Source organism: Adiantum capillus-veneris, chromosome 8, assembly GCF_014529385.1.
Source record: "Adiantum capillus-veneris isolate H3 chromosome 8, ASM1452938v2, whole genome shotgun sequence".
NCBI classification, from domain to species: Eukaryota; Viridiplantae; Streptophyta; class Polypodiopsida; order Polypodiales; family Pteridaceae; genus Adiantum; species Adiantum capillus-veneris.
Window position 1 is genome coordinate 671,878 of NC_140938.1, and position 27,922 is coordinate 699,799.

A 27,922-nucleotide genomic window follows, 5' to 3' on the forward strand; every position below is an offset into this window, starting at 1 on the left:
TAGCATGACCTTAAAGCACATTAGCATCTGGCCTGTATCTAAGCATAGTATTATCTTAACTTCTACTCGAGGATAGCACCATTATTTTTGTAATGTGTCACACCAACTACGTTTCTCAATATTTGAGCATTTTTGTGAAAGTAATCAGCTTGTCCCAAAGAGCTCTTAAGTTTCAACTCATCTGTGCGATCCACTCGAAACTTTTGGAAGCAGGCAAAACAAGACACCAACCACACAATTTGCAATTTGACAGTACATGTCACAGAGCAAATCAAGAACATTCTTTCCGACACAATGTACATGCCACACAATTCTTATTGACCCGGCAAAGAATATTGTTTTTACAAACATTGTAGGGCTAGAACTAGCTTAGAACTTCACATGAAGCAGGATAAGACTCTGCCTAGGCAACCAATTACAGCATACTTTGGTCATGTTTATTTGCTTGCGGCAATGGAGTACGGATGTTTTTGGAAGTCCATGATGGAGCTTTGCTCAGCACTTGTCACCTCCTTTACTCGTAAAGTTAACTTTTCATTCTGTCTGAGATCAAGCATGAACATGACAAGAAGTGCAAGACAGGTGAAGGGGATTCTGGTAAGTGGCTCTCAACCTCAGCTGCAATGAAGACGCCCCCTTGAAGGTCAATTTGGGTTCACAATACAGCTATTGAACACAATCACTCTACTGAAGATAAGTCCACCCAAACATTACTGTGCTGTACAGCACAACAATTTCAGCAATTTTGGCCCGGTAACCATAGAAAAAAAAAACCAGAGACCACGTCTCATGGCTTCAGCACTCCCAAATGGTATGCAATGGTTTCCCAAGCTTTGAGAAGGCAAATAAAGCTATGGAGCTGAAACACCAGGTCTCCTTCCATAACGGCGATGACGTCTCTGAAAATACAATAATGCATTTGCATAATGCACTTCATCAACATCGGGCCACATGACATCCATGAAAAACAGTTCCGTGTACGCAAGCTGCCAGAGCAAGAAATTGCTGAGTCTTTGCTCTCCACTAGTCCGGATCAGCAGATCTGGGTTCCTTATATCACCAATCCAACTCGTCCCCAGCTGGTCCTCCAGGTGACGCTCTGTTATATCCTTAGGGTTCAGTTTTCCTTGCTGCACATTAGCTGCAACTCGTTGACAAGCTTGGACAATATCATAGCGACCACTATAACTAGCTGCAACTGTAAATTTTAATCCAGTATTGTTAGCCGTCTTCTGCTGTACTTTGTGAATCAATGACTGCAATGGCAGTGGGAACCTCTGAGTATCTCCAATAACACGAACTTCTATGTTCTCCCTATCACAAAAATAGTAAGCATCAGAAGTGTAAGATTTCAGAAAAGCTTAGAAACTTTCTACTGAAAGTTGACAAGTTGAATTACCATCTGGAACATGTATAATCATGTGAAGAACTTCAAATTATAAGCCGGACCCACTACTTGCTATAAGGAGAATCTAAATAGAGGCGTCCTTCACAAGCCAAATATACATTAAGACCTTTGCTGCAATTAGAAACTCCCTGCACCTCCCGCGTCCACAAACTAGAGAGAGAGAGAGAGAGAGAGAGAGAGAGAGAGAGAGAGAGAGAGAAACAAATAGTGCTCTAGTGTGCTACAATTAGAAAACATTTGAAACTTTTTGTGCTTCCAGCATCCACAAACTAAGAGATGTAGAAACAAATTGTACCTTCAACAAACAAATGCACAATAAATTTCTGAATTCCTGATACAAGAACAGAAGAGCCTGGGCTAAAAAACCATAAGAAAAGCCTACAACCAAGAGTTTAGGAAGAAAATATTTCTGGAGGTGAAATCACTTTATGCATTGTCGCCGACTTGATGACTTGGCAGCACAATGATGTGGTAGCATGATGTGTGGCAGATTTTCACATGCACAAGCTGCTTTCTCACGTAGATGTTTTTAGCCTGTGCATGCTGTTTCCCAATTGTGACTTGCTTTTAGCAACTAATTACTGTAAAAACTCAGATGCTTTTAAACAGTTGCTTAAAAAAGCACTGATTTGTCTTGATGAGTTTGTTTTGAGAACTTTGGCAGGAGTCATCCAAGGCCGATGGGGGGTATGTCCACAATGTTGTACAGTTCCTACCCGAAATGCTCCTCAAACACGTACACCAGTCATGAAACAAGATGATATATGCCTCTGAGTTAACACCCCTTCATTGAGAATAAATTGTCCCTGACATTGTGCTTTGTGATTATACCTTCAGAACCAGCTAATAGTTTTCTACATAGGCAATTCATAACAGCAACCTACCAGACACACGGACACTTCCTAACAGGGCAACCTTGGCTTTCCCATACAAGAAACAAATAGTAACGCAGTGGATGCCGTCGCGAGAGCTGCCATGCTTGTAGGAAATGTTGGGGTAATTGCCAATATGGCCGGCCGGACACGCCCATACTAACACAACTAACCTTATTCTTATACATAATATGAATAAGGACTCAGTGAGAGTGATCAGACTATCACAACAGACTCCAACACACACTGCGTACTCTCCTTCTCCCTCACCGCACGAGCATGCACATGCATCCACACTCACGCACTCCTTTCAGGGAAAAAATAATTATCACGGTTTATCTTAAAAAAAGGACCATGTTGGTGAGCAATATCATCTTTAGATGGCTGAAGTCTTTCTGCAAGAATAATTGCAACTGGCTGTTATTTTTTTATTAGAGACTACCAACTTACTTAACCAAAGTGTCGACCTCTTCTGTCAAGACGTTCTGGAACAACTGCATCAAAATTGAAATCTCCACCTGGTACAAGCAAATCATCTCCAATTCACTACAAGAAGGCACTTGAACCACCATATAAAGCATTGAAGGAACCAATTATAAGATCCTCAATCTTAATGCAACAATAATTAACAATACTTCTCTGGAAGCTAAATGGAAGTACCTGAAAATTTATGACAAAAACACAGCTGATGTTTAACACCATAAACATCTCAGAAATCTAGTCATCCATAAGAGTGTACCGTCTCTCCTATTGTTTTCTTCAATGTTTAATTGCGGTGTTTCTGTACCACCCATATGGCATTTTTCATCAACCATCCTCAAAGGTTCACATGGAATAGGAGCAGACCAACAAGGTATGACACATTAATGACATAAGAAAACATATGATTTGCAAAAAAAGTGAAAGGTGTAATTTGCAAGACATATAACAGCATCCAAACACAGTGGCTAATAGTCTCATCTACGTGTAGGGTGCAGCACGAACAAGTCCAATCATAGCCAAACCATGTCCCCACTAGCGAACTAGCATGAGCCATAAACCGCATGAAGTAGAGTATATGGCGGCTAATCCGCAAATCCCAGAGGAAGGACCAAGATCTGTACATGAAGGCATGAGATGGGCCAGCATCCAGCCAAGACTGCAATCGTGAAGGCCGACACTCCAAACTCTGCTGCCGCAATACAATATGCCGACCAATGCTAACATAATATTAAAAGATAAAGACTATCTGACACTGATCCGCAACTGAGGGCCAGCACCATTCCCCATGCATGTAGACGTTATTCTAAGCATGTCGTGCTTCTATAGCAAGACAACTTCTCTATCAGTAGATTATACATCCCATACTATATTTTTTGCGCTTGATGGTGTGTATCATGTGGTTGAGGATTCTCTATCCTCCGTAAACACCGATTCTGATATAAAACCTTATTTCAACAAAAGAGTTTGATGCATGGTGTCATAATCCTAATGTTGAAGGCTCAGTCTCTTTAATCAAGAACTCCAATGTTGCAATCTCAGTCTGTTTAGTCACGAACTCCAATGTTGACTTTACTTTTCATTATCATTCAATAAGTTGTCTGACCATGATGTGCATTTGTCTGATCATGATGCTAATGTAAACAGATAATTGGATTCTGTTTTATAAGAACTTGCTGATATGTTTCCATTAGAATGCACCGGCTACATTCAACCAAATGATGGATAGGATTTTCAAAGAATACCGATCATTGTGGGCGCTTTCTTTGACAACATTATCGTCTTCTCCAAGAGTGAGGCAGAACATAGACAACATCTGCTACAAGTTTTCCAAGCACTGCGAAAACATAGATTGGTTATCAATGGGAAAAAGAGCGAGTTTTTCTTGCTAGAGATACATTTTTTGGGACACATCGTCTCAGCAACAAGAATAACAATGGACCCAGCCAAAGCAGAGACCATTCGGATTGGCTTGATTTGAAAAATGTTCATGAAGTTCAAAGTTTTATGGGCTTGTGCTCTTATTATCGGCGGTTCATTCGGAAATTTGCAGAGACTGCTTCTCTCTTACATATTCTGACTCGAAAAGGAGATCCTTTTACTTTGGGACTGATAGAGATTGCAGCCTTTTAAACTCTTAAGGAAAAGTTGACAATTGGACCAGTGTCGGCCATGCCAGACTAGCAAAAGCCATTTGAAGTTTACTGTGATGCTTGTGGTCGTAGCCTGGGCACAGTTTTGATGCAAGAAGGCAATGTCATTGCTTGCGAGGACAGGATGTTTTCACGTCCTGAATTGGTTGCACAGATTTACGAGAAAGAGATGTTGGCAATTATCCATGCTCTTACGCAATGGCAACACTATCTACTCGGAGCCGACTTTACAGTCTTTACAGACCATCAGAGTTTACGATAATTGTCGCAGAAACAGCTTTCCAAAAAGCAGATGCGGTGGGCTAACATCTTGTCACAGATTCACTTCCAGATAGTCCATGTTCAAGGACAGAAGGACTTAGTGGCAAATGCATTGTCTCGAAAGCCCTTGGTTCTGGCTATTTCCGCAATACATCATCGAAGCTTCGAGGATATGGTAGACCAGTACGCCACAGAATACAGAGTGGGGAGACAGTTGTAGGCTATTCCATACGAACGGCCATTTGATGTCCAAAACGATGCACTAAGGCCAAAAACGGCTAACAAAGGGTTGTTTGTTAATTTAAGGATTAGGAAATAGTCCAATAGTCAATTGACACAAATACAAAAGTATGGCACTCTTGTCTCCTCTACCTTGGGTCTTTATGGTCCTATTTTGGTGGAGAACGGCTAAATGTCCCATTCTTTTGGCTAAAATCACTATATCTAGGTGTTTTCGGCGGCTAACATTAAAGTTTGGGTCCAAAGTAATGGCCTTTTGTTCCATTTTGTATTTCACAAAATCAAGCTAGAAGATAAGAAATCTCTCTTTTCAGGCTCTAAAAACAACACCATTAATGCCAAATCACCTAGTTTTTTCAAATGTCTATTTTTTTCACCTTCCCTCCATTTTCTGAGGGTTTTTTCTCTTTTTGTTGCATTTTTAAGTCACACCCCCTTCCTCTTCAATCTCTGAGCTTCCATGGCATCCACTACACGTCGTCCTTCTCATAGTATAATGTCTTGTGATTTTCATAACATCAAAGAAATAGTCTTTGACAACCCATGCCTTTTTCTGTGAATGACTGGGTAACAATGCTCCCTTCATGAAAAGGTGTCCACAGAGTGAAAAGAACCAAGTCAGATGAAGTGAAAAACCATTGGAAAGGTTGTGTTCTTGCCTTCAAAGAGACCGAGAGTGGCTATGGCCAAAGACATGGTGTTAAACTTGGATGAACATTTCATTCTCCATTCTCATTGTAAGCAACACAAAAGCTTATATATTTGATACAACCAATCTTTATCTCATTGTTCTCTCAATTTATTTATTTTTTTGCTTTAGTTTCAATTATCTTTCCATCAACAACCATGGAGTAGCAACCTATTGAGAGCTAAAGTGGTGCATTCAAAGCTATTCACAAAGGGATTGCAAATGTAATGGACGTTGGGCCATCCTCTCTTTATAAAACAATTGGTATACTTGTGTATTTTGCAAAATACAGGGTTTCATCAAGAGAAGATGCACATGAAGAACTACATGAGTTTCTTGTTCCCACCATACAATCACTAGAATGGGAAGCCCCCGATCCAAGTACCTTGAAATCCAAAATCAAAGAAGATATCCTCAAAGCTATGTCTCCGAGAGTGATTTCAAGAAGGATGAAGATTCAATGGTTCGTGCCTATACATGTCTTTGTGGCATGTTTCAAAACAATGGATTTGTAGAGGACAAGAATGATGTGGCTTAATAGAAGACTGTATATGATTGAACTAGACATCGTACTTGGAGAGGGTACTTGGAGAAGGTGGGGTACCAAGGAGACTTTCCATATTGGTGACAATATCAGTTGTACAGTAAGCCCAAACTCTATGTCTATCTCATACAAGCTATGCCGTTAAGTCATTACTTTTGGGCAATGACTTCAGGAGATGGAGAAGCAAGCTAGGTAGTTGGGTCCCTCTAGACTCTGAGAAGAACTATCCAAAGTTTGAATTGAAAATCATAGTCTATCCATTCACTAATCCTAAAAACCTTATAGTAACATCAAACTAGAGACTACAATATGTCAAAGAATCTCTCAAGTTTCTGGATGGAACGAGGGAAAGCTAGACAAACCCTTCTTTCTTGGATTACCTGCCCTCTTCAAAAACACAGATTAGGGATCGACACGCCCAAGTGGTCGGGTTACGTGCGACCACAACAAGCAAAAAGAATTATTGTGCTTCTTTGAACTTTCCTTGAGTTATGATACCAAATACTACCAAGGAGCTCTGATACCAATGTGATATGCAGTGGAAGTGAATGATGGTCTATGGCTCAAGATGAGTGATCAGTAGGTCCTCAAGGTTCCTTTTACTTAACGGAAGGGAGAGACTTCCCTACTTAGAGAGAGAATGTGCAATGACCGAAACAAGAGTGGAGTGCAAGAGTGCTAGAGAGAAAGAGGAGATGACACTAGATGGGGTCCCAAATCCCCCTCCAAGGGCCCCCCTCTCTATTGCTAGAGAGGTATTTGCTTAAGATTGCACAAAGGCCTGGTACAATGCTTCTAAATGCTGTGGTACTTGATGACAATGATGTCGACGACGACCGCAACGACGGCTGAGGGCTGAAAATGAAAAACGCTAGGGCTGAGGCTGGCTGAAAACTGAGCGCTATCCTAGGGCTGAATTCTACAACTGTGCTGGTGACGACGACGATGACGACGCGACGATGAGGCTATGCAAAAATATTGATGGCTCCTGAAATCTGAAAACGCTGGCTGAAACTGATGGCGTTCGTGGGATCCGGTGAGGAATCTAGTACGAAAAGTGTGTAAGGGTGTAGTACTGCGAGGCTAAAGGTTGATCTACTAATGCAAAACGCAAGGGCTGAAAACTCTGATCTTGGTGGCTGGAACGTTGATGCTAGACCTCCAAAAACGCTAGTCCTGCTGTTGAGAAAACGCTAGAGAGGCTATCACTCTGCCGGGCACTATGCTCTCTTCTCTATCTTGTAGATTTGTAAGCTCCAATTCATTCTTGGTTGCATCAATTTAATGCTTACTTTGTGTCACGTGACACATCCAACCCTATCTGTCCGTGGACAAGCTACAGCATGACCAAGGTTCGGTTCAGTCAAGTCAGTCTAGAATAGGAAGTGATCTGGCACTTTTGTGAGTCTATTCGCAGACCGTGCATGTCCAGACACTTAGAGTAGATGCATATCCTCCGGTTGCACACAGCATGATCATCAGCATTCCCATTAGAATCCATCACAAGCATTTTCCAATGCATTAGACCTATTTTCCCTATTTTTGACATTTTTCACTTATTTATTAAGTGACTTTTGTTGGAAACTAGGTAGGGCAATTTTGCTCAGATAATATAAAAGCAAACCAAAGTTAGCACTTTCTGGCAGAGGAGGCAGCAGGAGCATTGCTCAACAGGCCCACTCTCAGCAAGAACAAGAACCCAGCAGCCTGGCGTTTTCCCCTCAGTAGGCCAGCGTTTTCAGCCTACAGATCTAGCGTTTTCCACTCAGCTATACCAGCGTTTTGCATCAGCAAATTCAGCGGTTGAAAACCCAGCAGAGGTAGCGTTTCTGCAGCAGTATCACAGCTATAAGGCAGCGTTTTTAGGGCAGATTTCCAGCAACGTTTTCCATCACAGATTCAGCCCTACACTTGGCGTTTTGGACAGCCTCAGCCAGCGTTTTTAGGACAACAACCTCAGCGTTTTGGGCAGCCCTCATCAGCGTTTTGCACCAGCACTTCAGCACCAGTAGCATAGCGTTTTTGCGGCAGATATTCAGCAAACAGTTTCAGCCATTCGAAGCACTCAGTTTTCAGCATTAGCCTCGTCCTCGTCGTCCACACAGTCGACATCGACATAGCAAGCATTTAGAGTTCCATAGCATCTTGTACCAGATTGTGCAATCAATAGTAGACCTCTCTCGCCATAGAGAGTGGCGCCCTTGGAGGAGGGTTTGACAACTTGTCTGGTGTCGTATTCTTCTATTAGGTGCAGCGGAATGATTGTTTGCGCTTTGCTCAAGATGAGTGCTCCGAACTGTGCTCAAGGTTCCTTTTAGTTCTTATGGAAGGGAGAGCCTTTCGTTCTTTATGGAGAGTGTTGTGATCACGAACAAAGTGAGTGGATATTGTGCGTGCAAGTGAATGAGACTGAGAGATAGAGAGAGAAGAGAGATACGACACCAGAGACGTTGTAAAACCCTCCTCCGAAGGCCCCACTCTCGTCGGCGAGAGTGGTCTACTTATGATTGCACAAAGTGGTACAATGCGGATGCAATGGACTGATGCAACTTGGGACTATGCCGATGACGACGACGACGACTTTAGGGCTGAAATCTGTGGTCTTCTAACTACTGAATTTCGGGACTGTTTCGGGGCTCAAAATGACTGTTTTGGCTGCGTTTTCGAGGGCTCAATTTAGGAATCCTCTGCAACCAACTAGGGTTGGATCTGCTGTCATGTGGAATGCTGAAAAACGTTGAACATCTGTTGCATTTATGGCTGAAACCAAAAACGCTGGGCTGCCTTGGAAACGCTAGAAAAACGCTGGGGTTGTCTGGAACTTGGCGATGATACAAGGGCTGAAAAACGCCAGGGATCTGGGGGGTGCTGGCACTATGCAAAACCCTAGGGATCTGGTGTTGAAGGCGAGGATGGCAATGCTGAAAACGCCAAAAATGGGGAGGTGCTGAGGATGTCCAAAAACGCTAGGGTTGAGGGTTTTTGCTGAGAAGGTGCCTATTGAGCGGGGAGCTCCTGCTGCCTCTTCTGCCATTGACTGCTAACTTGGGTTTACTTATATATTAACTTAGCAAAATTGCCCTACCTACTTTTGTTGGAAAGTCACTTAAAAATAATAAGTGAAAAATGTCAAAAATAGGGAAAACAGGCTAAATACACTGGAAATTTCCCCTGATTGAATCTGATGGATTCTGAAGGAAATATTGATGATCATGCTGTGTGCAACCAGAGGATATGCATCTACACTAAGTGACTGGGCATGCACGGTCTACGAATAGACTCACAAAAGTGTCAGATCACTTCTAATCTAGACTTGACTGGACTGATTGAACCCTGATCATGCTGTAGCTTGTCCACGGACACATAGGGTTGGATCTGTCACGTGACATCCCCTCCTTTTCAAAGTGAGGTACTGCTACCGAACTGTATGGCGTCGAGACTCGAGGGAGATCGCCAATAGCATCCGGAATCCTGGAAGGGACTCTTCGCTAGCCCACTCTGATGTGTGGGTCGTGCGGTACTTGAACTTCATAAACGTCTGCAACGCTTGCTTCTTTGGGCCGCGCCGAGAGCGACACAAAGCTTTCTGTGGCTCCTTCCTTGCTTCAACTTCGTCTAGAGACCTGCTTCGTTCGTCTTCAAGAATCTCCATGGCTGAAAATTCCGGAAACCATTTCCAACACAAAACCATGAACAGACCCATTCCATGTAAAGTGCGTGGAAAACATCGCGTCTTCGCTAAAGACTGTGTATGCAATGTAGATGAACATAGAGACAGAGTGACAAACCGTTCATCAAACACATACAAACAATGCGACCGAATCTTTTTTGTTTGATCGAAATCAATCAACTGTGGCAAATCACAATGGAAATGCCCATGCTTGGTGCTCATACTTCCATGTGCTCTGTCTACAACTGTGTCATGCCAAGGAAGAGACATGGAATGTGACTTCCTTGAATGCATACCAAGGAAGAGACATGGAATGTGACTTCCTTGAATGCATACTTTTCAGCTTTTCATGAAAAATCCGCATACCATCCATGAGTGAGAAACGTGCTCAACATACAATATGTCATGCCTAGGAAAAGAGATCACATAATGATGCTGACTAAAATACAAGAAGCGATCACGAATGAAACATTCGAACAATGCGTGCGTATCAATCATGCGAACACATAATACTTCCTATGAGGGTTCTTTGGACCTAGGCTCGAGAGCCAAGATCAGTGCTTCGTGATTGATCGAATCTACAACGAGGTTAGCTTCGCTAGAAAAAGCATCCACTAACACATCATCCTTGTAAACAATCACATCTTCTTCATGAAACTCATCATGCTTGTGAGAAATCAAATCTTGATCATGCAAAACATCATACTTGTCATTGTCATCCAAATCATCATGTTGATCATTGTCATTCAATTCATCATCATGCAAATCATCATGCTTGTCCTTATCATTCAAATCATCATGCTTATCATTGTCATTCAAATCATCATCATGCTTCACACAATCATGCAAATCCTATGTGTCATGCTCTGGAGAAAAAGAGACTGAGAGAGTCTCTTTCTCCTGAATCCTTTCAATCTTGTCCTGCATATTAGCAATGAGAGATGGAGAATGAACAATGTCCTCTCCATGAATGACAATAGGAGAATCACTGTCGGCATTGAGAGTTATAGTGTCAGCCGAAAAATTCATGAGAGCGTCATTATCACGAAACCATCGAATGCCCAAAATCGTATCACATCCTGAGAGAGGAGAAACAACAAATCTTCTAGTGAAGGCAGCGTGTTGAATTCCAAACAACACATCAAGGCACTCCTCCGTGAGGAGAGCGTCCATACCGGGAACAAAGCCAGAGACCTCGATAGGAGATCTCGGACTACTTCGAGGCGGACACTCTCAACAAGAGAGGGACTGATCACATCATGCATACTACCTGGATCAAACAATATGACAAAACGTTGCCCCGACGTACGACCATAACATTTAATGAGAGAATCATCAATGATAGGGTCCTGAGAAACTTAGGGCACACTCGTTTTATCATTAATTGCATTGACAAAGGAAGTGGGTTCTGGGGGTTCTTTAGATTCATTCGATTCAAGCTTAAGACATATTCTTTTTATGTGACCCTTAATGTAACAATGAAAACAACGACCTTCCTTAGAATAAGTGCTTTGCTCTTCCGCCGTGATGTATCCTCCTACAATTCCTTGTGCTACCTTTTCATCTGGAGTAAGCTTAGGTTTAGCAATTGTATTAGCCTTGCCCTTGGATTCATTGAAAGAATTCTTTTCTGAGAGACTGTTGGAAGATTGGTTAGAAGAGTTACCATTCTTACCGCTCTTTCCGTTCTGAGAAGTCTGCGAGGTACTTGTGGAAGTCTTGTTCTCCTTAGGCTTTCCCTTGTTGTGCTTCATTTCTTGTGCGAGAGCGATCGCTACCGCCTTGTTGAGATCGATTGGATCAAGCACCTCGACATCGTACTTGATATACTCGTGCAATCCAAAGAGAAAAGCCTCTTTGCGCTCATCATCCGATTTTCGTAATTGAGTACCTAGCTGCAAAACACGATTAGAAAAAGACATGACTGGCATCATTTTGCTTGAGAGAGCGCCAATCGTCCTTCAATCGTGCGAAGTACTGAGGTGGGATAAACCACGCCTTGAGCTTGTCTTGGAAATCAGCCCAATTGAAGGAAAGGGACATGAATCCGTCGGCTTCTTCTAGGTGCGCGGCTAGCTGTGCCTCTTGTCATGCGTGGTACCAATTGATGGCATCACCGGCAAGGTACATAGCTGCCGTCAAAACTTTGCTATTTCTTGTCTTCTTAGTTGTCGCAAAATAAGCATTAAATTGATGCAACCAAGAATGAATAACCGCAGCATCCATCTTACCGTCATACTTTCTGAAAGTCAACTTCTCTGTCACTGGATGGTTGGAATCCGCATCGTGGCTTGCACCACTTGAGAAACTCCCACGATCCTTGGGTGGTTCGGTCTTCGAGGCAAGTACCTATCGAACCAATTCTTGAGTTCGTAGTTCTCTTTGAGGCTCTCGCTCGATCTCCAAGGCCGCGATTCGTGCTGCCTCTTCCACCTTTCTTTGTTGTTTTCTTTCTTTGCGTGCATCACGCTCGCGTTGCGATTTGCTTCTTGTTTGTCCATCATGGCCATCATCTGCTTGACCATTCCCTCCATAGGGTTTGGTACACTTGGTGACGTAGATTGCGAAGGGGGAGTGTCGAAAAAGTCTCTTGGTGGGGAAAAATCTTCGCCGCCTCTCTCATGCTCATCACCTGTATGCGAAGTATCCATTCCGCTTCGGGTGACGACCATGCACTATGATCTTTGGTCCTTAAGTCCACGAGGAACTTGGGTTCTTGAGGGTCTTGGGGTCTTGGGGTCTTGTGGGTCTTGAGGTTCTTGAGGTTTTCTTTTGCTTGCAAACCGCGTTTGAGAAGGATCTTCTCTTCACCCGAGTTCTACTCCTTTCTGCGGGCGCACCCATTGGCGGCCTTGCGCTCAGATAAAGGTTGTTTTTTCCCCACCTCACGTCGATGGGCCGGCCGCTAAGTGCACGGTCCGCTCTCAATGAGTGAAAAGAGACACAAGGGGAGGCTGGACAAGCCCTTCTTTCTTGGGATTCCTGTCACTCTTCAAAAAACACGATTAGGAATCGACACGACCAAGCGAACTTGGGTTCGTGCGACCTCAACAAGCAAAAAGAATTCTTGTGGTTCTTGTGGTTCTTTCCTTGAGTGATACAGAACAGTGCTAAAGCTCTGATACCAATGTTAGGTGCAGCGGAATGATTGTTTGCGCTTTGCTCAAGATGAGTGCTCCGAGCTGTGCTCAAGGTTCCTTTTAGTTCTTATGGAAGGGAGAGCCTTTCGTTCTTTATAAAGAGTACTGTGATCACGAACAAAGTGAGTGGATATTGTGCGTGCAAGTGAATGAGACTGAGAGATAGAGAGAGAAGAGAGATACGACACCAAAGACTTTGTAAAACCCTCCTCCGAAGGCCCCACTCTCGTCAGTGAGAGTGGTCTACTTATGATTGCACAAAGTGCGGATGCAATGGACTGATGCAACTTGGGACTATGCAGATGACGACGACGGTGATGACGACGACGACTTTAGGGCTGAAATCTGTGGTCTTCTAACTGCTGAATTTCGGGACTGTTTTGGGGCTGAAAATGATTGTTTTGGCTGCGTTTTCGAGGGCTGAATTTGGGGATCCTCTCCAACCAACTAGGGCTGGATCTGCTGTCGTATGGAATGCTGAAAAACGTTGAACATCTGCTGCATTTATGGCTGAAACCAAAAACGCTGGGCTGCCTTGGAAACGCTAGCAAAACGTTGGGGTTGTCTGGAACTTGGCGATGATGCAAAGGCTGAAAAACGCCAGGGATCTAAGGGGTGCTAGCGCTATGCAAAACGCTAGGGATCTGGTGTTGAAGGCGAGGATGGCAATGCTGAAAACGCCAGAAATGGGGAGGTGCTGAGGATGTCCAAAAACGCTAGGGTTGATGGGTTCTTGCTGAGAAGGTGCCTGTTGAGCGGGGAGCTCCTGCTGCCTCTTCTGCCATTGAGTGCTAACTTGGGTTTGCTTATATATTAACTTAGCAAAATTGCCCTACCTACTTTTGTTGGAAAGTCGCTTAAAAATAATAAGTGAAAAATGTAAAAAATAGGAAAAATAGGCTAAATGCACTGGAAAATTCCCTTGACTGAATCTGATGGATTCTGAAGGGAATACTGATGATCATGTTGTGTGCAACCAGAGGATATGCATCTACACTAAGTGATTGGGCATGCACGGTCTACGAATAGACTCACAAAAGTGCCAGATCACTTCTGACCTAGACTTAACTGGACTGACCGAACCCTGATCATGCTGTAGCTTGTCCACGGACACATAGGGTTGGAGGTGTCACGTGACATCCTCTCTCTCTCTCTCTCTCTCTCTCTCTCTCTCATGCACCATCATTCACACTGTCTATTCACTTTGTTTGTGTCCGTTGCACTCTCTCACTAAAGGAACGGAAGGCTCTCCCTTCCGTAAGTAAAAGGAAACCTTGAGCACAGTTCGGAGCACTCGTCTTGAGCAAAGTTCAACATTCACATCCGCTGCACCTTACATTGGTATCAGAGCTTTGGCAGTGTTATGTATCACTCAAGGAAAGAACCACAAGAACGTACACAAGAATTTTTTTTGCTTGTTGCGACCGCACGTAACCCAAGTCCTCTTGGGCGTATCGATTCCTAATCGTGTTTTTGAAGAGTAACAAGAATCCCAAGAAAGAAGGGCTTGTCCAGCCTCCCCTTGTGCCTCTTTTCATTCATTGAGAGCGGACCGTGCACTTGGCGGCCCGCCAATCGACGTGAGGTGGGAAAAAGCAACTTTGGTGTGAGTGCAAGGCCACCAAGGGGTGCGGTGCACCCGCGGAAAAGAGCAGAACTCGGGTGAAGAGAAGATCCTTCTCTAACACAGATTGCAAGCGAAAGAAGACCCTCAAGAACCCCAAGAACCAAGACCCCCAAGAACCCAAGTTCCTCGTGAACTTAAGAACCCAAGACCACAAAAACCGTCGACTTCAGTGGATGGTCATCACTCGAAGCAAAATGGATACTCGCTTGGAGGTGATGAGCATGAGAGAGGCGAAGAAGAATTTTCCCCACCAGGAGGTTTTTCTGACCCTCCCCCTTCCCCATCTACGCCAAGGATTGCACTAACTCCTATGGAGGAGTTGAAGCGGTTGTTTATGGAAGGAAAGTTAGAACGCGAAGAAAGAAAAGCAGAAAGAAAGGCCGACGAAGAAAGGAGGGCAACCATAGATCGTGAATACGAAGAACAAATGGCAGCCATAGAGCGTGAGCACGAGCCCGAGAACAAAGAAAGAGAAGCAAGGTTTGATCGCGAGAACAAAGAAAGACAAGCAGCATTTGATAGCGAGAACAAAGCAAGTCAAGCAATGAACGACCGACACATGAAAGAGATGTTGCGACTCTTTTCTCAAGTGCAGGCACAGATGCAAGAGATTTGGAATGGATACTTCGCTTCGAGGTGATGAGCATGAGAGAGGCAAAGAAGAATTTTCCCCACCAGGAGGTTTTTCTAACGCTCCCCCTTCCCCATCTACACCAAGGATTGCACTAACTCCTATGGAGGAGTTGAAGCAGTTGTTTATGGAAAGAAAGTTAGCACGTTTCACTCATGAATGAGCACGGATGTATGCGGATTTCTCATGAAAAGCTAAAAAGTATGCATTCAAGGAAGTCACATTCCATGTCTCTTTCTTAGCATGACAGTCGTAGAAAGAGCACAAGAAAGATTGAGCATCAAGCATGCACATTTCCATTATGATTTGCAACAGTTAATTGATTTAGATCAGAAAGAAAAGATTCGATCTCATTGTTTGCATGTGTTTGATGAACGGTTTGTCACTCCGTCTATATGTTCATCTACATTGCATGCACAGTCTTTAGAAAAGACGATATTTTTTCCAATCACTTTACATGGAATGGGTATGTTTTTGTGTTGGAAGTGGTTTCAAGAATTTTCAGCCTCGGAGATTCTTGAAGAAGGTAGACGCATGACTCTAGACGAAGTAGAAGCATTGAAGGAGACTCAGATGACTTTGTCGCTTTCGACGCGGCCCAAAGAAGAAGGCATTGCAGACCTTTATGAAGTTCAAGTATCGTGCGACCCACGCATCAAAGTGGGCCGACGAAGAGTCCTTTCGAGGATTCCGGATGTTGTTGGCGATCTCCCTCGACGCCATACAGTTCGGTACCAGTACCTCACTTTGCAGAGGAGGGGATGTCACGTGACACATCCAACCCTATGCATCCGTGGACAAGCTACAGCATGACCAAGGTTCAGTTCAGTCAAGTCAATCTAGAATAGAAAGTGATCTGGCACTTTTGTGAGTCTGTTCGCAGACCGTGCATGTCCAGACACTTAGAGTAGATGCATATCCTCCGGTTGCGCACAGCATGATCATCAGCATTCCCATCAGAATCCATCACAAGCATTTTCCAATGCATTAGACCTATTTTCCCTATTTTTGACATTTTTCACTTATTTATTAAGTGACTTTTGTTGGAAACTAGGTAGGGCAATTTTGCTCAGATAATATAAAAGCAAACCAGAGTTGGCACTTTCTGGCAGAGGAGACAGCACGAGCATTGCTCAACAAGCCCACTCTCAGCAAGAACAAGAACCCAGCAGCCTGGTGTTTTTCCCTCAGTAGGCCAGCGTTTTCAGCCTGAAGATCTGGCCTTTCCACTCAGCTATACCAGCGTTTTGCATCAGCAAATTCAGCGGTTGAAAACCCAGCAGAGGTAGCGTTTCTGCAGCAGTATCACAGCTATAAGGCAGCGTTTTTAGGGCAGATTTACAGCAGCGTTTTCCATCACAGATTCAGCCCTACACTTGGAGTTTTGAACAGCCTCAGCCAGCGTTTTTAGGACAACAACCTCAGCGTTTTGGGCAGCCCTCATCAGCGTTTTGCACCAGCACTTCAGCACCAGTAGCATAGCGTTTTTGCAGCAGAAATTCAGCAAGCAGTTTCAGCGATTCGAAGCACTCAGTTTTCAGCATTATCCTTGTCCTCGTTTTCCACACCGTCGACATCGACATAGCAAGCATTTAGAGTTGCATCAGCATCTTGTACCAGATTGTGCAATCAATAGTAGACCGCTCTCACCATAGAGAGTGGGGACCTTGGAGGAGGGTTTGACAACTTGTCTGGTGTCGTATTCTTTTCTCTCTATCTCTCAGTCTCATGCACCTTCATTCACAGTGTCTATTCACTTTGTTTGTGTCTGTTGCACTCTCTCACTAAAGGAACAGAAGGCTCTCCCTTCCGTAAGTAAAAGGAAACCTTGAGCACAGTTCGGAGCACTCGTCTTGAGCAAAGTTCAACATTCACTTCCGCTGCACCTTACACTTTGCAACTAAAAAGAAAACCAAAATAGTAAAGTTTTGACTGCTGCCATGTATCTAGTGAGTGATGCCATTAATTGGTATCAAGCCTAGCAAAAGGCACAGTTAGCTGAGCATCTTGAGCATGTCGCGGATGGAGTACCCCTCTCTTTCAGCTGGGTCAACTCCCAAGACACGTTCAAGGCTCATTTTATGCCACCACAATACCTTGATCGATTGATAGAGGATTGGAGAGGCCTTCAGTAGAATGGCACTCCTGTTATGTCTTTTTTTTTCAGAGAAAAAGATCCTTCTATTAGTTAATAAAAATTGCCCATAGGGCTACAGCCACCTCTACTAGAGAGGGCTACATCAATCATATGGGGAGACTCTCCCAACGAAAAAACAACATATGTACAATGAGGGCTAAATCAAGAGATGGGAGGAGGGAAAAGCCACACAGGTGGACGGTAGTGCCATCTGAGCTCACCCCGGACCATGGTGAAGAAAGGCCCAAGGCGCCAGAGTCAAAGGAGCTCCTCTCTGCGCTCTCGCATGCGGTCGGAGCTGCCTTGAAGTCTCTCGAAATGTCCCCTGAGAGTATGGATCAACCCCATCCAAAAATCTCGAGAAGTCTCCGCTGGTGGCGCAAGGCGAGCCTCAAAGATGCGGAAGCAACGGGCTCGCCAAATGAACCAGAGTGTCAAGCCACATACGAGCTCCAACACACCTCTCGCTCACTACACCACGCCTGTGGGGTAAGCTCTGTGGCAGGCTTGAGTGTAGGTCGACCCCCCTGTATCACTATCATCCTGCTGGTGAAGGATAGCTCAAACTGTAGTGCACGGCCCGTGAGAGTGGACCAGGCAGCTGCCCCCCAAGTGTATTGTCGTGATGTGGAAAGAGTCGGCATCAGCCGAAGGACCTGAAGCCAAATCTATTGTGCCATAGGGCAGTCCCACAAACAATAACACTGACTCTCCAAAGGGTGGTCACAAGTTGCGCATGTTGCCGAAAGGCCACTATGTACTAGCCAACTCCCCATTGTTGTAGCTCTATGTGCAACTAGCCACTGGAACAGAGTGACTCGCCACGACTGTCTGGTGGCCCACAACCTCGCCCAAAAGTCTGACAAGAACTCAGTTGTGAGACCCTCCTCCTGCCAATGAGGTGATGCAGTAGGACGAGCCTCTCTCCGTGCTGCCAGTATGTGACGTCCCAGTCAAACAGTGTACTGAAAGAAAGGGACCCCTGGATGATCGGCTGAGGAAGCAAGCTCACAGCGAAACGATCCTCTAGTCTCCTGCTCAGACCAACTCTGCACATCTCTGTAAAGATCCATCTGATGAAAGGTCTCCAAGGGCCTCCTGCCTGAGGCACTCGAGCTCTAAGCCGCTGAAGCAAAAACTCCTTCCAGGGCTCCTAGTCCTCTGACCACAAACTCCCAAGAAGGGCTTTGCTGTGCTGTGCTGGGTCTATGATCCCCAACCCCCCCTGAGAACAAGGTAGAGTGATGACCTGCCATGCTACTCTCGCCCAGGCTATCTGAATGTCACGCCTTGACCAAAAAAAGTTCTTCATCAACCTCTCTACCTGGCTGATATAGGAGCTCAAGAAGATCCAACAAGATGTAATGTACCACATAGTAGCCAACAGCACCTGGTTGGCTACTACAACTCTGTCTGCCAAAGAGAGTCATGCCAAACTCCAATGATGCAACTTCCTTCTAATCGACAAGAGGAGGGGAGCAATCTGTTGTTCACAAGACAAGTCCATGCCAACCTAACAGCCTAAGTAGCAAACTGCACTCCCTGGGGAAATCCATCTAAAACCCTCACCTGGTAGCCAATCACACGTAGGAGCACTACCAACCCAGAAAGCCATTGTCTTCCTCGAGTGGATCACTGCGCATGATGCACAACAAAAGGTCTCAAGAGCCTGCTCGCACATGTGCAAGTTGGCCTCCTGCCCTCCAAGTATAAAGTTGAGTCGTTTGAAACTCAGCATCCAGTAGCTCATCGCCCGAATAGGGAGCGCTAAGCCACGTAAACCAACTTGCTGTGAAACCAAGAATCTACTCATTGCCTCAGCATAGAACAGAAAGAGAAAGAGGGCTAGAGGGCAGCCCTATCTAACCGAGCATGTGAGCATGAAACAGTCTCCTCTACCTCCTGCCAAAAGCACCCGACTGTGTGCTCGTCTGTAGAGAGCTGACACACCTCTGATCCACGCATCTAAGAAGCCCATCCTACGTAGAGTACCCTCCAAGAAGTCCCAGTCAACTCTATCGTAGGCCTTCTTAAAATCGAAAAGAAGTATCACCAGATCCTCACCTCGAAGGCGCGCAAGGATAGACGCCTCCCAAAAAGTGAAGATGTTGTCAAGGATACTGCGCTCCTTGACAAAACCTGTCTCGGTCCCATGTATAATGCTCTCTAGAAGTGGTTGAATCCTCAAATTCAGAGCCTTGGCTAGAATTTTATAGGCTTAGTTGAGGGTGGTGATGGGCCACCACTGCCGAATCTCATCCAAGGAGCCACCCTCCTTGGGAATGAGGTAGATCAAGCCCTCACTCATGATGTGAGACATCTCTCTTGTGTGCAAGATGTACTGAAAAGCATTGCAAAGGTCTGAGCCCAGCAAGTCCCAGTACTCCAGGAAAAAACTGGGAGTCAAACCATCCTCACTGGGACAACTACCTCGGGGAAGTGCTCTGGGGGCCGCATGGAGCTCCTCTAGCTGGAGAGGCAGCTCAAGCCTCTGGCGCATCTCCTCAGTCACAAGACAAGGCATCTGTGCCCAAACCTACTCTTTGCATGTAGCCTGACACTTTGACTGAGGCTCTGCTGACAACAGGTCAGGGTAAAAGTCGATAGTAACTGCACGCATATCCTCTGGCTCTGAAGCAATTGACCCGTCAGGTCTCCTCAATTGGCCGACATTGGTGTGCGCATGACGAGGTTCCACTACCTCAAAGAAAGACCCAGTCACCCTGTCACCCACCTAAGTCCACTAAGATGCCTGTCAATGGAAAGCAAACTCATGACACCTCTCCTCTATGCTGGCAAGCTGGCGAGCCTGCTGCAACTGCTCCTCCAACCAAGGGTTGTCTGGATGCTGCTCATGCATCCCCAGCAAGGAAGCAACGCCCGTCAGTGGAGACGTTGCTCGTCCTCTCTCACTGCAGCCAGGCGGGCCGTAGACTCCTGGAGAAAGAAACCACTGAGCTAAGCAAGTCCAGAGGCCACACTATCAACAAGAGTTATGTGTGTCCAAGGCCTCTGTCCAAAGAGCCACCACTTGCTCTCTAAGCTCGGAGTCCAACAAGATCCTCTCAAGGATGCGTAGCATCGTGCTCCCCCTCTAACTATCTGTCACCGTGAGGATCATTGGTGCATGGTCCGAAAAAAATGTCCCAGCCAAGATGCTAACTGACCCACCCAAGTCACAAATGTGGTTACTAGCGTAGAAGCGATCTATCCAAGATAGATTCACTCCTCCCACTCTATGGTCCGAGCGAGAGAAGGCCAAGCTGTCTGGGGGCCTCACAAAGCCAGAGTACTGCCAAACATTTGAAACCCTCAAAGTCATACATAGCCTCTCCCAAGCTGCCAACTCAGCTTCGTGCACAGTAGCATGGCTACCTCCAATGTTGTCAGAGGGGTCCTCCAGCATGTTGAAGTCACCCCCAAGGCACCATTGCTCTGCATGAGGCAGAGACTCTACAATGTGAGAACTTAGCCAACGGCCACAAAGTCTGTACCAGGTCTGTACAGTGTAACCCCCAGGTCTCCCATGTGAGAGAACTCGAGGGCCTGTACCTACAGCCACTCCAGCACCGAGTCCAGAGTCCACTCAGACTGGTCCCAGCCACATAAGGGAAAAGAAGCCAACCGTTGAGTCCACGGCCTCTATCCCTCTAGCTGCAAGGAACAGAACATGAACTCTGAATCAAGTTGCCTCAAAGTCTGGTGAAGGATCGTCAAGAAACCACGTGAAATTGTAGGCAAAAAAATCCCACCTGCGACGAATGTCGAAACTCATCAGTCCACGAGGAACTGCTGCAAAGAGAGAGGTTTGCACCAAAAGGGAGGTACACAAGAAGGGTTGTCCCTCTCTCGCCAAGCGACTTGTGGCAAATGCGCTGCCAAGAGATCTCCAAGCCGTCGAGGAAGGTCCTACCCCATGGGTCGATTGCGGGGTAGGAACGAGGGGAGATGAGGAAGCAGTGGGGCTAGTGAGAGATGGAGGAGTGGTGGGGCGAGGTGCGGCAAAAGAAGAGGGGCGAGACGGGGAGGGGGAGGGAGGCGAGGGAGGGGCGGAGGAGAACTCAGGGGAAGGAGGGGTTGTCGAAGGTGAGACTGAGGTGGGGGGTGGATGAGACCTCTCCTGCTGAAGAGGGTTGAAACAGTTCCCTGTGGGAACCCACTGCTACTGGCACGAAGCCTGACGACCAACCGGAGGGCCAAGCTAACGTTGTGGTCCCTGTCGACGTCGACCATGAACCTGCTACCAACCCTCCTTTGCCTGAGCCCCAGGCTTGGAGGGTGAGTCTACCTGAGTACCCTGTGACTTCGTCTGCTGCTGCTAGCCAGCCCTAGGAGGCTGGGGCTAAACCTGAGGTGAAGGACGAGGCCTCCTTCGTGGACAAGCCTTCGCAAAACGACCAATCTGATGACAAATAAAACACTGACTTGAGAGGCCCAAATACTCCACACTTTGGCAGAGCCAACCACCACTCACCCGAGGTAGTAGAATGACCTTCGAGAGGGTCTGGGTGTCCCGAACAAGAACACGTACTGTGGGAATGCCAACTGCCTTGGCAGCTACAGAGGCTGTCGTACAGGGTGTCTCCAGAACAGTCCCAATCCCTAAGCATATCCTCGATACGAGCGGAAGGTACTCCCTCCTCAGGCCGGGGAAGCAGACTGAGATGGGAAGGTCTACCTCCTCGACAAGAACGTCGGTAGCTCAGTCCAAACCATGGCGCCACTGTCGAAAATGAGCTTGAATTGCTCGGATGGCCAAGGGACTCATCGCAATTACCTTGGATGCCATCTCGGGGGTCTCAAACTCTGTGGTAATAGCCACGCCCAAGAAGCTGAACATGCCCGCCTCTGCTAAGAGGCGGGCCTGGAGGAGGTCACGCACCTCCCCTCTGGTCTGATGCCGAGAATCTTGTAGATAACAAAGGTGACCTGAAGGTGCGCCAGCTCTGCCTCTAAGCTGGCTTGCTCTATCGGAGAAAGAGTAAGTCGAATGGTGGGTTATGTGGGGTCGGGCGAGGGGGCTTCAGTGGAGTCCCTCTATGGCGGGGCAGAATCCTCCCATCCGTGTTTGCTGCTGCGAAGGCAAGCGAAGGGGATCGAGGGTGTCGATGCGAATGAAGCGAGTCGTTGTTGTCTTGAACCAACACTGAAAGAAAAACCCAAGGTGGGGGTGGGGGGAATGTGGGCAGGCTGTCGACAGCGCAAGAAAGGGGGGATGAGGGACGGGCGAATAGCACAGGGCAACATGCGACGGAGGGGAGCTTAGGGCAACCCGGGGGGTGGATGTGGGGTGTGAATAGAGCGATGGCGATGGCGATGGCGATGGCGATGACGATGGCGATGGCGAAGGCAAGCAGGAGTGTCAGCAGCAGCAACGAGCAAGACGCTGAGATACGTTATCCAACATATGAGAAGGAACTTTACGCCGTAGTCCCCTGTTATGTCTTTTTCTAACCGTATTTGCAGATTGGCATTCAATTGCGTAAGGTGGCTTTCCTTTTTGGTTTGGACGAGTACATCAAGTTCGATGTGCAAGTCTTCGACCCAAAGGACTACGATGACACCGTTAGAATTGCTCTAGCGCAAGAAATGAAGCACAACAAAGGCAAGTCGAAGGAGAACAAGTCCATTACCCCTCAAGATCAACAGAATGGTAAGAATAACGATAATTTTTCTTCTCAATCTTCCACTACATCTAGAGTACAGAACTCTTCTCCTCATAATGATAATAAAGAAAAGGCTAAAACTAAGAAAACCCTGCCTAATGAAAAATCTGCTAAAGGAATAGTAAGAGGTTGATTAAGTATTGAAGAACGAATCGAGTATGAAAAGGAAGATGTTTTCAGTCTCACACTAAAGGTCACATGAAAAGAGTCTATCCTAAGAAAGAACCCACAGAATCCACATCTTCTGTTAATACAATAAATGAGAACACTAATGTGTCCCAAGTTTCTAATGGTCATGTAGATGAGTCTCTCATGCAGTGTTATGGTTATGGGAATGATCAACGCATTGTGATCTTGTTTGATTCTGATAGTATGCATGATGTGATTAGTGACTCGTGAAGAGTGCACGTTTAGAAGCTCTTCCAATAGATCCCATTGTGATCTCTGGATTTGCTCCAGGCATGCACTCCTCACTCACGCAGAATGTCCTCATGTGACCATCTTAGTTCAAACTGTCGATTTTCGTCGCAAGTCTGGCATCAAGTGGTTCAAAGATTATAATCCACAAGTTAGCTAGAAAGAAAACACTCTCTCACAGTCAAAAATGCTGCTCCTGTAATTCTTCGCTATGACAAGAATATACTGTCTTTGTCATTAATCTCTCTCTCTCATGTTTTGAAAGAGGATAAAGTCTCATAGTCCCTCTCAATACATAGTCCCACAGTCCAAAAAAATCAATCATTGCATTAAAACGAACCTCTCTCTGTCGTTCATTCTCCTAAGCACGACACGCATTTTGTGAATGATAGAGATTTGATTGTTTGTAAGAATCATTACGCCTTCAAGTTGCTCCAATCTGTATCGAGTACACCTTGGAGTGACCATCAAGCTAATTGGTTCCAGTCTTGTGAGTAGTTTGGTGGTTTGATTGATTGTGTTCCTAGTAAAGCTAACCCAATTGCAAATGCGATCAATCACACAGGACCGATCTTGGCTCTCAAGTCGAGGCCGAAAGAACCTAATCAAGAAGTATCTTTTGTTTGCATGAATAATCAATATGCATTGTCCCGAGTCTCATTCGTGACGGTCTCTTGTATTTTCATCACTGTCTTTGTGTGTTTTTGTGACTTTGGTAGTGAATTGTATGTTAAAAGCCCAATTACACATTATAATTTTGTACACTCTAACCCTATGCATTGCCATCAAGGAGCTTCACATTTGCTTTTTGACAACAAAGGAGGCCGATTTCTTTTACTTGAAAAGTCCCTCAAAACACCGAAATGGTGTCGATTGTGAGGGCAAGTACATCACTGATTATAGGCCCAAAGGAAATAATCTGGAAACTATTAAAAATGGAATAACTAGCCTCATGACGACTTTAAAAACTAAAAGCCACGAAAAAATGCTCTAGCAAGCTAAGTAGAGAAAGGATGACAGCAACCTCTAAAAGATAGGCACTCCCACCAAGAGCAAGCTCCTCTAATGCAAATAAAAAACCCATCAGAAGCCACCAATAGTGAAAAGGACAAGGAATATCTGCAATGGCTAGAGCTCGAACGTCAGGCATTACCCGCCAATAGATAGACATGATAGCAAAAGGCAACGGAAAGACAAAGAAAGAGAGCTGTCGGTTACCAAGATAAGAGAGAATAGACGACAGACATTAGGAAACTGCAAGAGGATGCCACACTATACATAACAGAGCATTGAACTGGAACTAACAACGAACTATCAGCTAAGGTAGAAATCAGTCTACTTGTTGAAGGTTGCCCCTGAAAGCCAGAGTTGCCAAGGGAACTCCAAGAACACAGCAAAGGAGACTCAAGGGACATCAGCTTTGAAAGCCCGATGTAAAAACTTGGTAGAGCGAGTCGAGAGCAGAGCGACAAGCCAACACACGTAAACCCAAATAAACACAAGGAAGATAACAGCAAATAAGAAACCGAGGAAATCAAACCAAAAAGACATAACTCTGAAAACAAATTTCACTCACTCCTCCGCACCCACCCAAACACACACCTATCCGCACTCACTCGCCCCAAAGTTGGTTGATAGTCAAGGAACTTCACTTACCTGTCCACGGTGCCAATTCTCGGTGGAAAAAGCAAACACGGTGAGTGCCGCAAGGCCCCATTCACAAGAAAGCCGAACTATCTCCTTTAGAGACTTTGCTCCTGCTTCATGCCCAGCCGCACACGAAAGACCCCTTGTATCTGCCCACCTAGAGTTGCCATCCATGATAATGGCCACATGGCGAGGGAGAAGATGTGCGTCCAGCCCATGAGGTAGCTCTCTGTGCGAAGGTCTGACAGCAAAGAATGCCGGAGGTAGCTCCGTAGCATGCGAAGGACTCGAATGGCATACGCCGGAAGAGCTCTTAGAATGATGAGGACTGGGGGGTTGTACTTGCTCGGAGAGCATGAGGTGCAGAGGATTTGAGAGCTTGATGGCGATCGGGCCATGGCATTTTCTGCGAGGTGGAACCGAGCTCTCTGACGAGTGACAGCAAATCGACAAAGAAGAAGAGTTCTCTAGGCTAAAAGCCATTCTTCAAAGTTCCTCATCGGAGTCTGGATGGATTGCCCTAAAAAAGATAAGACAGCTCGGCCTGCTCAAATTCACGAGAAGTTTTGGACAAATTCTCCCACATTTCTACTTGCCTCAACATCATGAGCTTCTTTGACGGAGGCTGCATACCTAGCTAGGAGGCAAGGGACCGCCCCCAATCGTACCAAGCTAGGTATGCGGTGCCTCTCGAGCAGAAGCTCATGATGTTATGCAATGTATAAAAAACACTGAGAAAGACTCCATTTTCCTATGTGAGAAAATTTCTAAATCTTCTTGTGAAAGGGAAGGCCTTAGAGATGCCTCCCCTTTTGCTAATGAAAAAGAGAGAGTTATTTTTTTTAAACATGGAGAGTTTTTTGATTGGCTGGTGGTGGAGACAAAAGACACTGATAAGTCATCACAAAGACACCATTGTAAGGATTTAGGACTCGGTATCTATACTATTATAAAAGGGGGAGGGGACCCCCCCCCCCCCCCCCCCCCGTGACACGTGGCAGAAGCGATAGTGCAGCCTGCAACCTTCGACAAGACAAGGGACTGAGCGCCCGAGAGAGGGAGAGAGAGAGAGAGAGAGAGACGGCCGAAGGCCGCCAGCCACACTAGTTAATATTATGCCTAGACGATTTAGGAAAAAGGCAAAATCTTTGAGAGCCTAGCCTAGAGGCACTACCTATTGGTGATTGGCTTGCAACTCCCAAATCCACGGCAGGTGTGAATCTTGCAGCATACTTGATCGTCGTCCCTTGATCACGACAGAATACAACTTCGGAGATACGAGCTTTCGTTTTAGAACACGTCCTTATGCTCCAAGCATCATACACCACATAACAAGCTAGCACAGACATTGTGGTGTTATGGAGTATTAAGAAGAAGTCCCCATCCCATAGGGACAAGCCGACGCCCATAAATCTCGTTCTTGGAGATGTAAACCTCCAACTGCACGGGCAGCTTTGAGTTATAGAAAGAGCAGCAGATGGAGAGCAAGCACGGCGTAATACTGATTAGAATCACCGCTATCGAACACCGTGGCTCATAGAGCAGAAGGGATTGAAGCTGGCAAGACAAAGGTGATATGACCTTGCAAAGAGGTGGAAGCACCTTCAAGGACCTTGTGAAGCATTGCCCCGGCCCCCACGACAATGAATGAGAGCGCACATGAGACCATTGTCGACCATGGCATTCCTAATGCGACGTGATAACCTTCCAATCAGCAATGAGAGAGGGGACATCCTAGAAAGCTAAGAGAGGCCCCTTGTACCGAGCAAGAAATTGCTGCCATGATGAATGCATGCACCACGGAACAAAGCTTCTAGTGTTTGGGATTGGGCAAGGGTAAGAAAAGGAGGAGCTTTTTTGTTGTCAAGATGGGCTAGTTGTTTCTCCTGTTGTAGGCCAAAAAATCCTAGGTTTTGAAGTTATGTTTGGGTGGCACAACGAATAACCTATACTCCTCATTATCAATGCATCCCTGGCTCGACTGAGGCCACACCTCCTAGCATAAGATTCCAAGCAGACAGCACATTTGTGAGCTTTGTTAAAGTTAAGGTCAAAGGATGGGGTACTTCGATAGTCAGGGAAAGCTCTAGAGTCTACGTCATCAAAGCTCTGTGTGTGTGTGTGTGTGTGTGTGTGTGTGTGTGTGTGTGTGTGTGTGTGTGTGTGTGTGTGTGTGTGTGTGTGTGTGTGTGTGTGTGTGTGTGTGTACCAATAACAATATAACATACATACCAAAGAATCCTTTCGAATTACAAAAGACACTAGAAACTATGTCAATGAAAAGGTGGTTTAATTCCCATTCATAGTACAGAATAGTCTTTATACACAAGTGTTGAAATCAAGGGCCAGAAGATATAATAGTCCGTCATCTTCAAGCCAAGGAACTTTGAAAACCGTAGTTGAGGAGGTAACCCTCACCTGCACCCATGGAAACAACACAACATTTAGTTAGCATTGGTACCGTATGCAGGTGATGCATGGGTATCCCACATGTTATAGATGTCACCCAACTAGATTGCTTTCAGAGATAAATAATAAGAAAGGTCAAGCTAATCATACATTCAGAGATGAAATCATTGACAAGGGGAAAAAAAACATATGAAGCTCCTTGTGCTTTACAGGCTCTCAAGAGATAAAGTTCAGCAGAAGAAGCTATTCAAGTGCCTCTATCGGTATATTCATGAGGAATACTCACAACCATCAAACAGTTTGGACAGCAGCCCATTTCAATGCCAAAAGTCACCTAAGATTGAGTTGGAGCAACCAACTCCACAATAGCCTGCTTATCCTTGCCCTTTGCCATAGATCCGGCACTTAATACTACCCCTTTGCAATTAAAATC

General features: G+C 45.6%; 1 protein-coding gene across 1 annotated transcript; it reads right to left on the bottom strand.

Moving 5' to 3' along the window:
* Positions 1 to 280: 280 nt before the first annotated feature.
* On the bottom strand, positions 281 to 25,665 carry LOC147451548 (uncharacterized). The gene is made up of 3 exons (XM_086517476.1): positions 25,090 to 25,665; positions 2,731 to 2,798; positions 281 to 1,314 (listed from the first exon to the last, which is right to left on the bottom strand). Exons 1-3 carry the CDS (start codon positions 25,561 to 25,563, stop codon positions 852 to 854), a joined length of 1,005 nt encoding a protein of 334 aa, XP_086373602.1. The 5' UTR covers positions 25,564 to 25,665; the 3' UTR covers positions 281 to 851.
* Between the last annotated feature and the right edge of the window lie 2,257 nt (positions 25,666 to 27,922).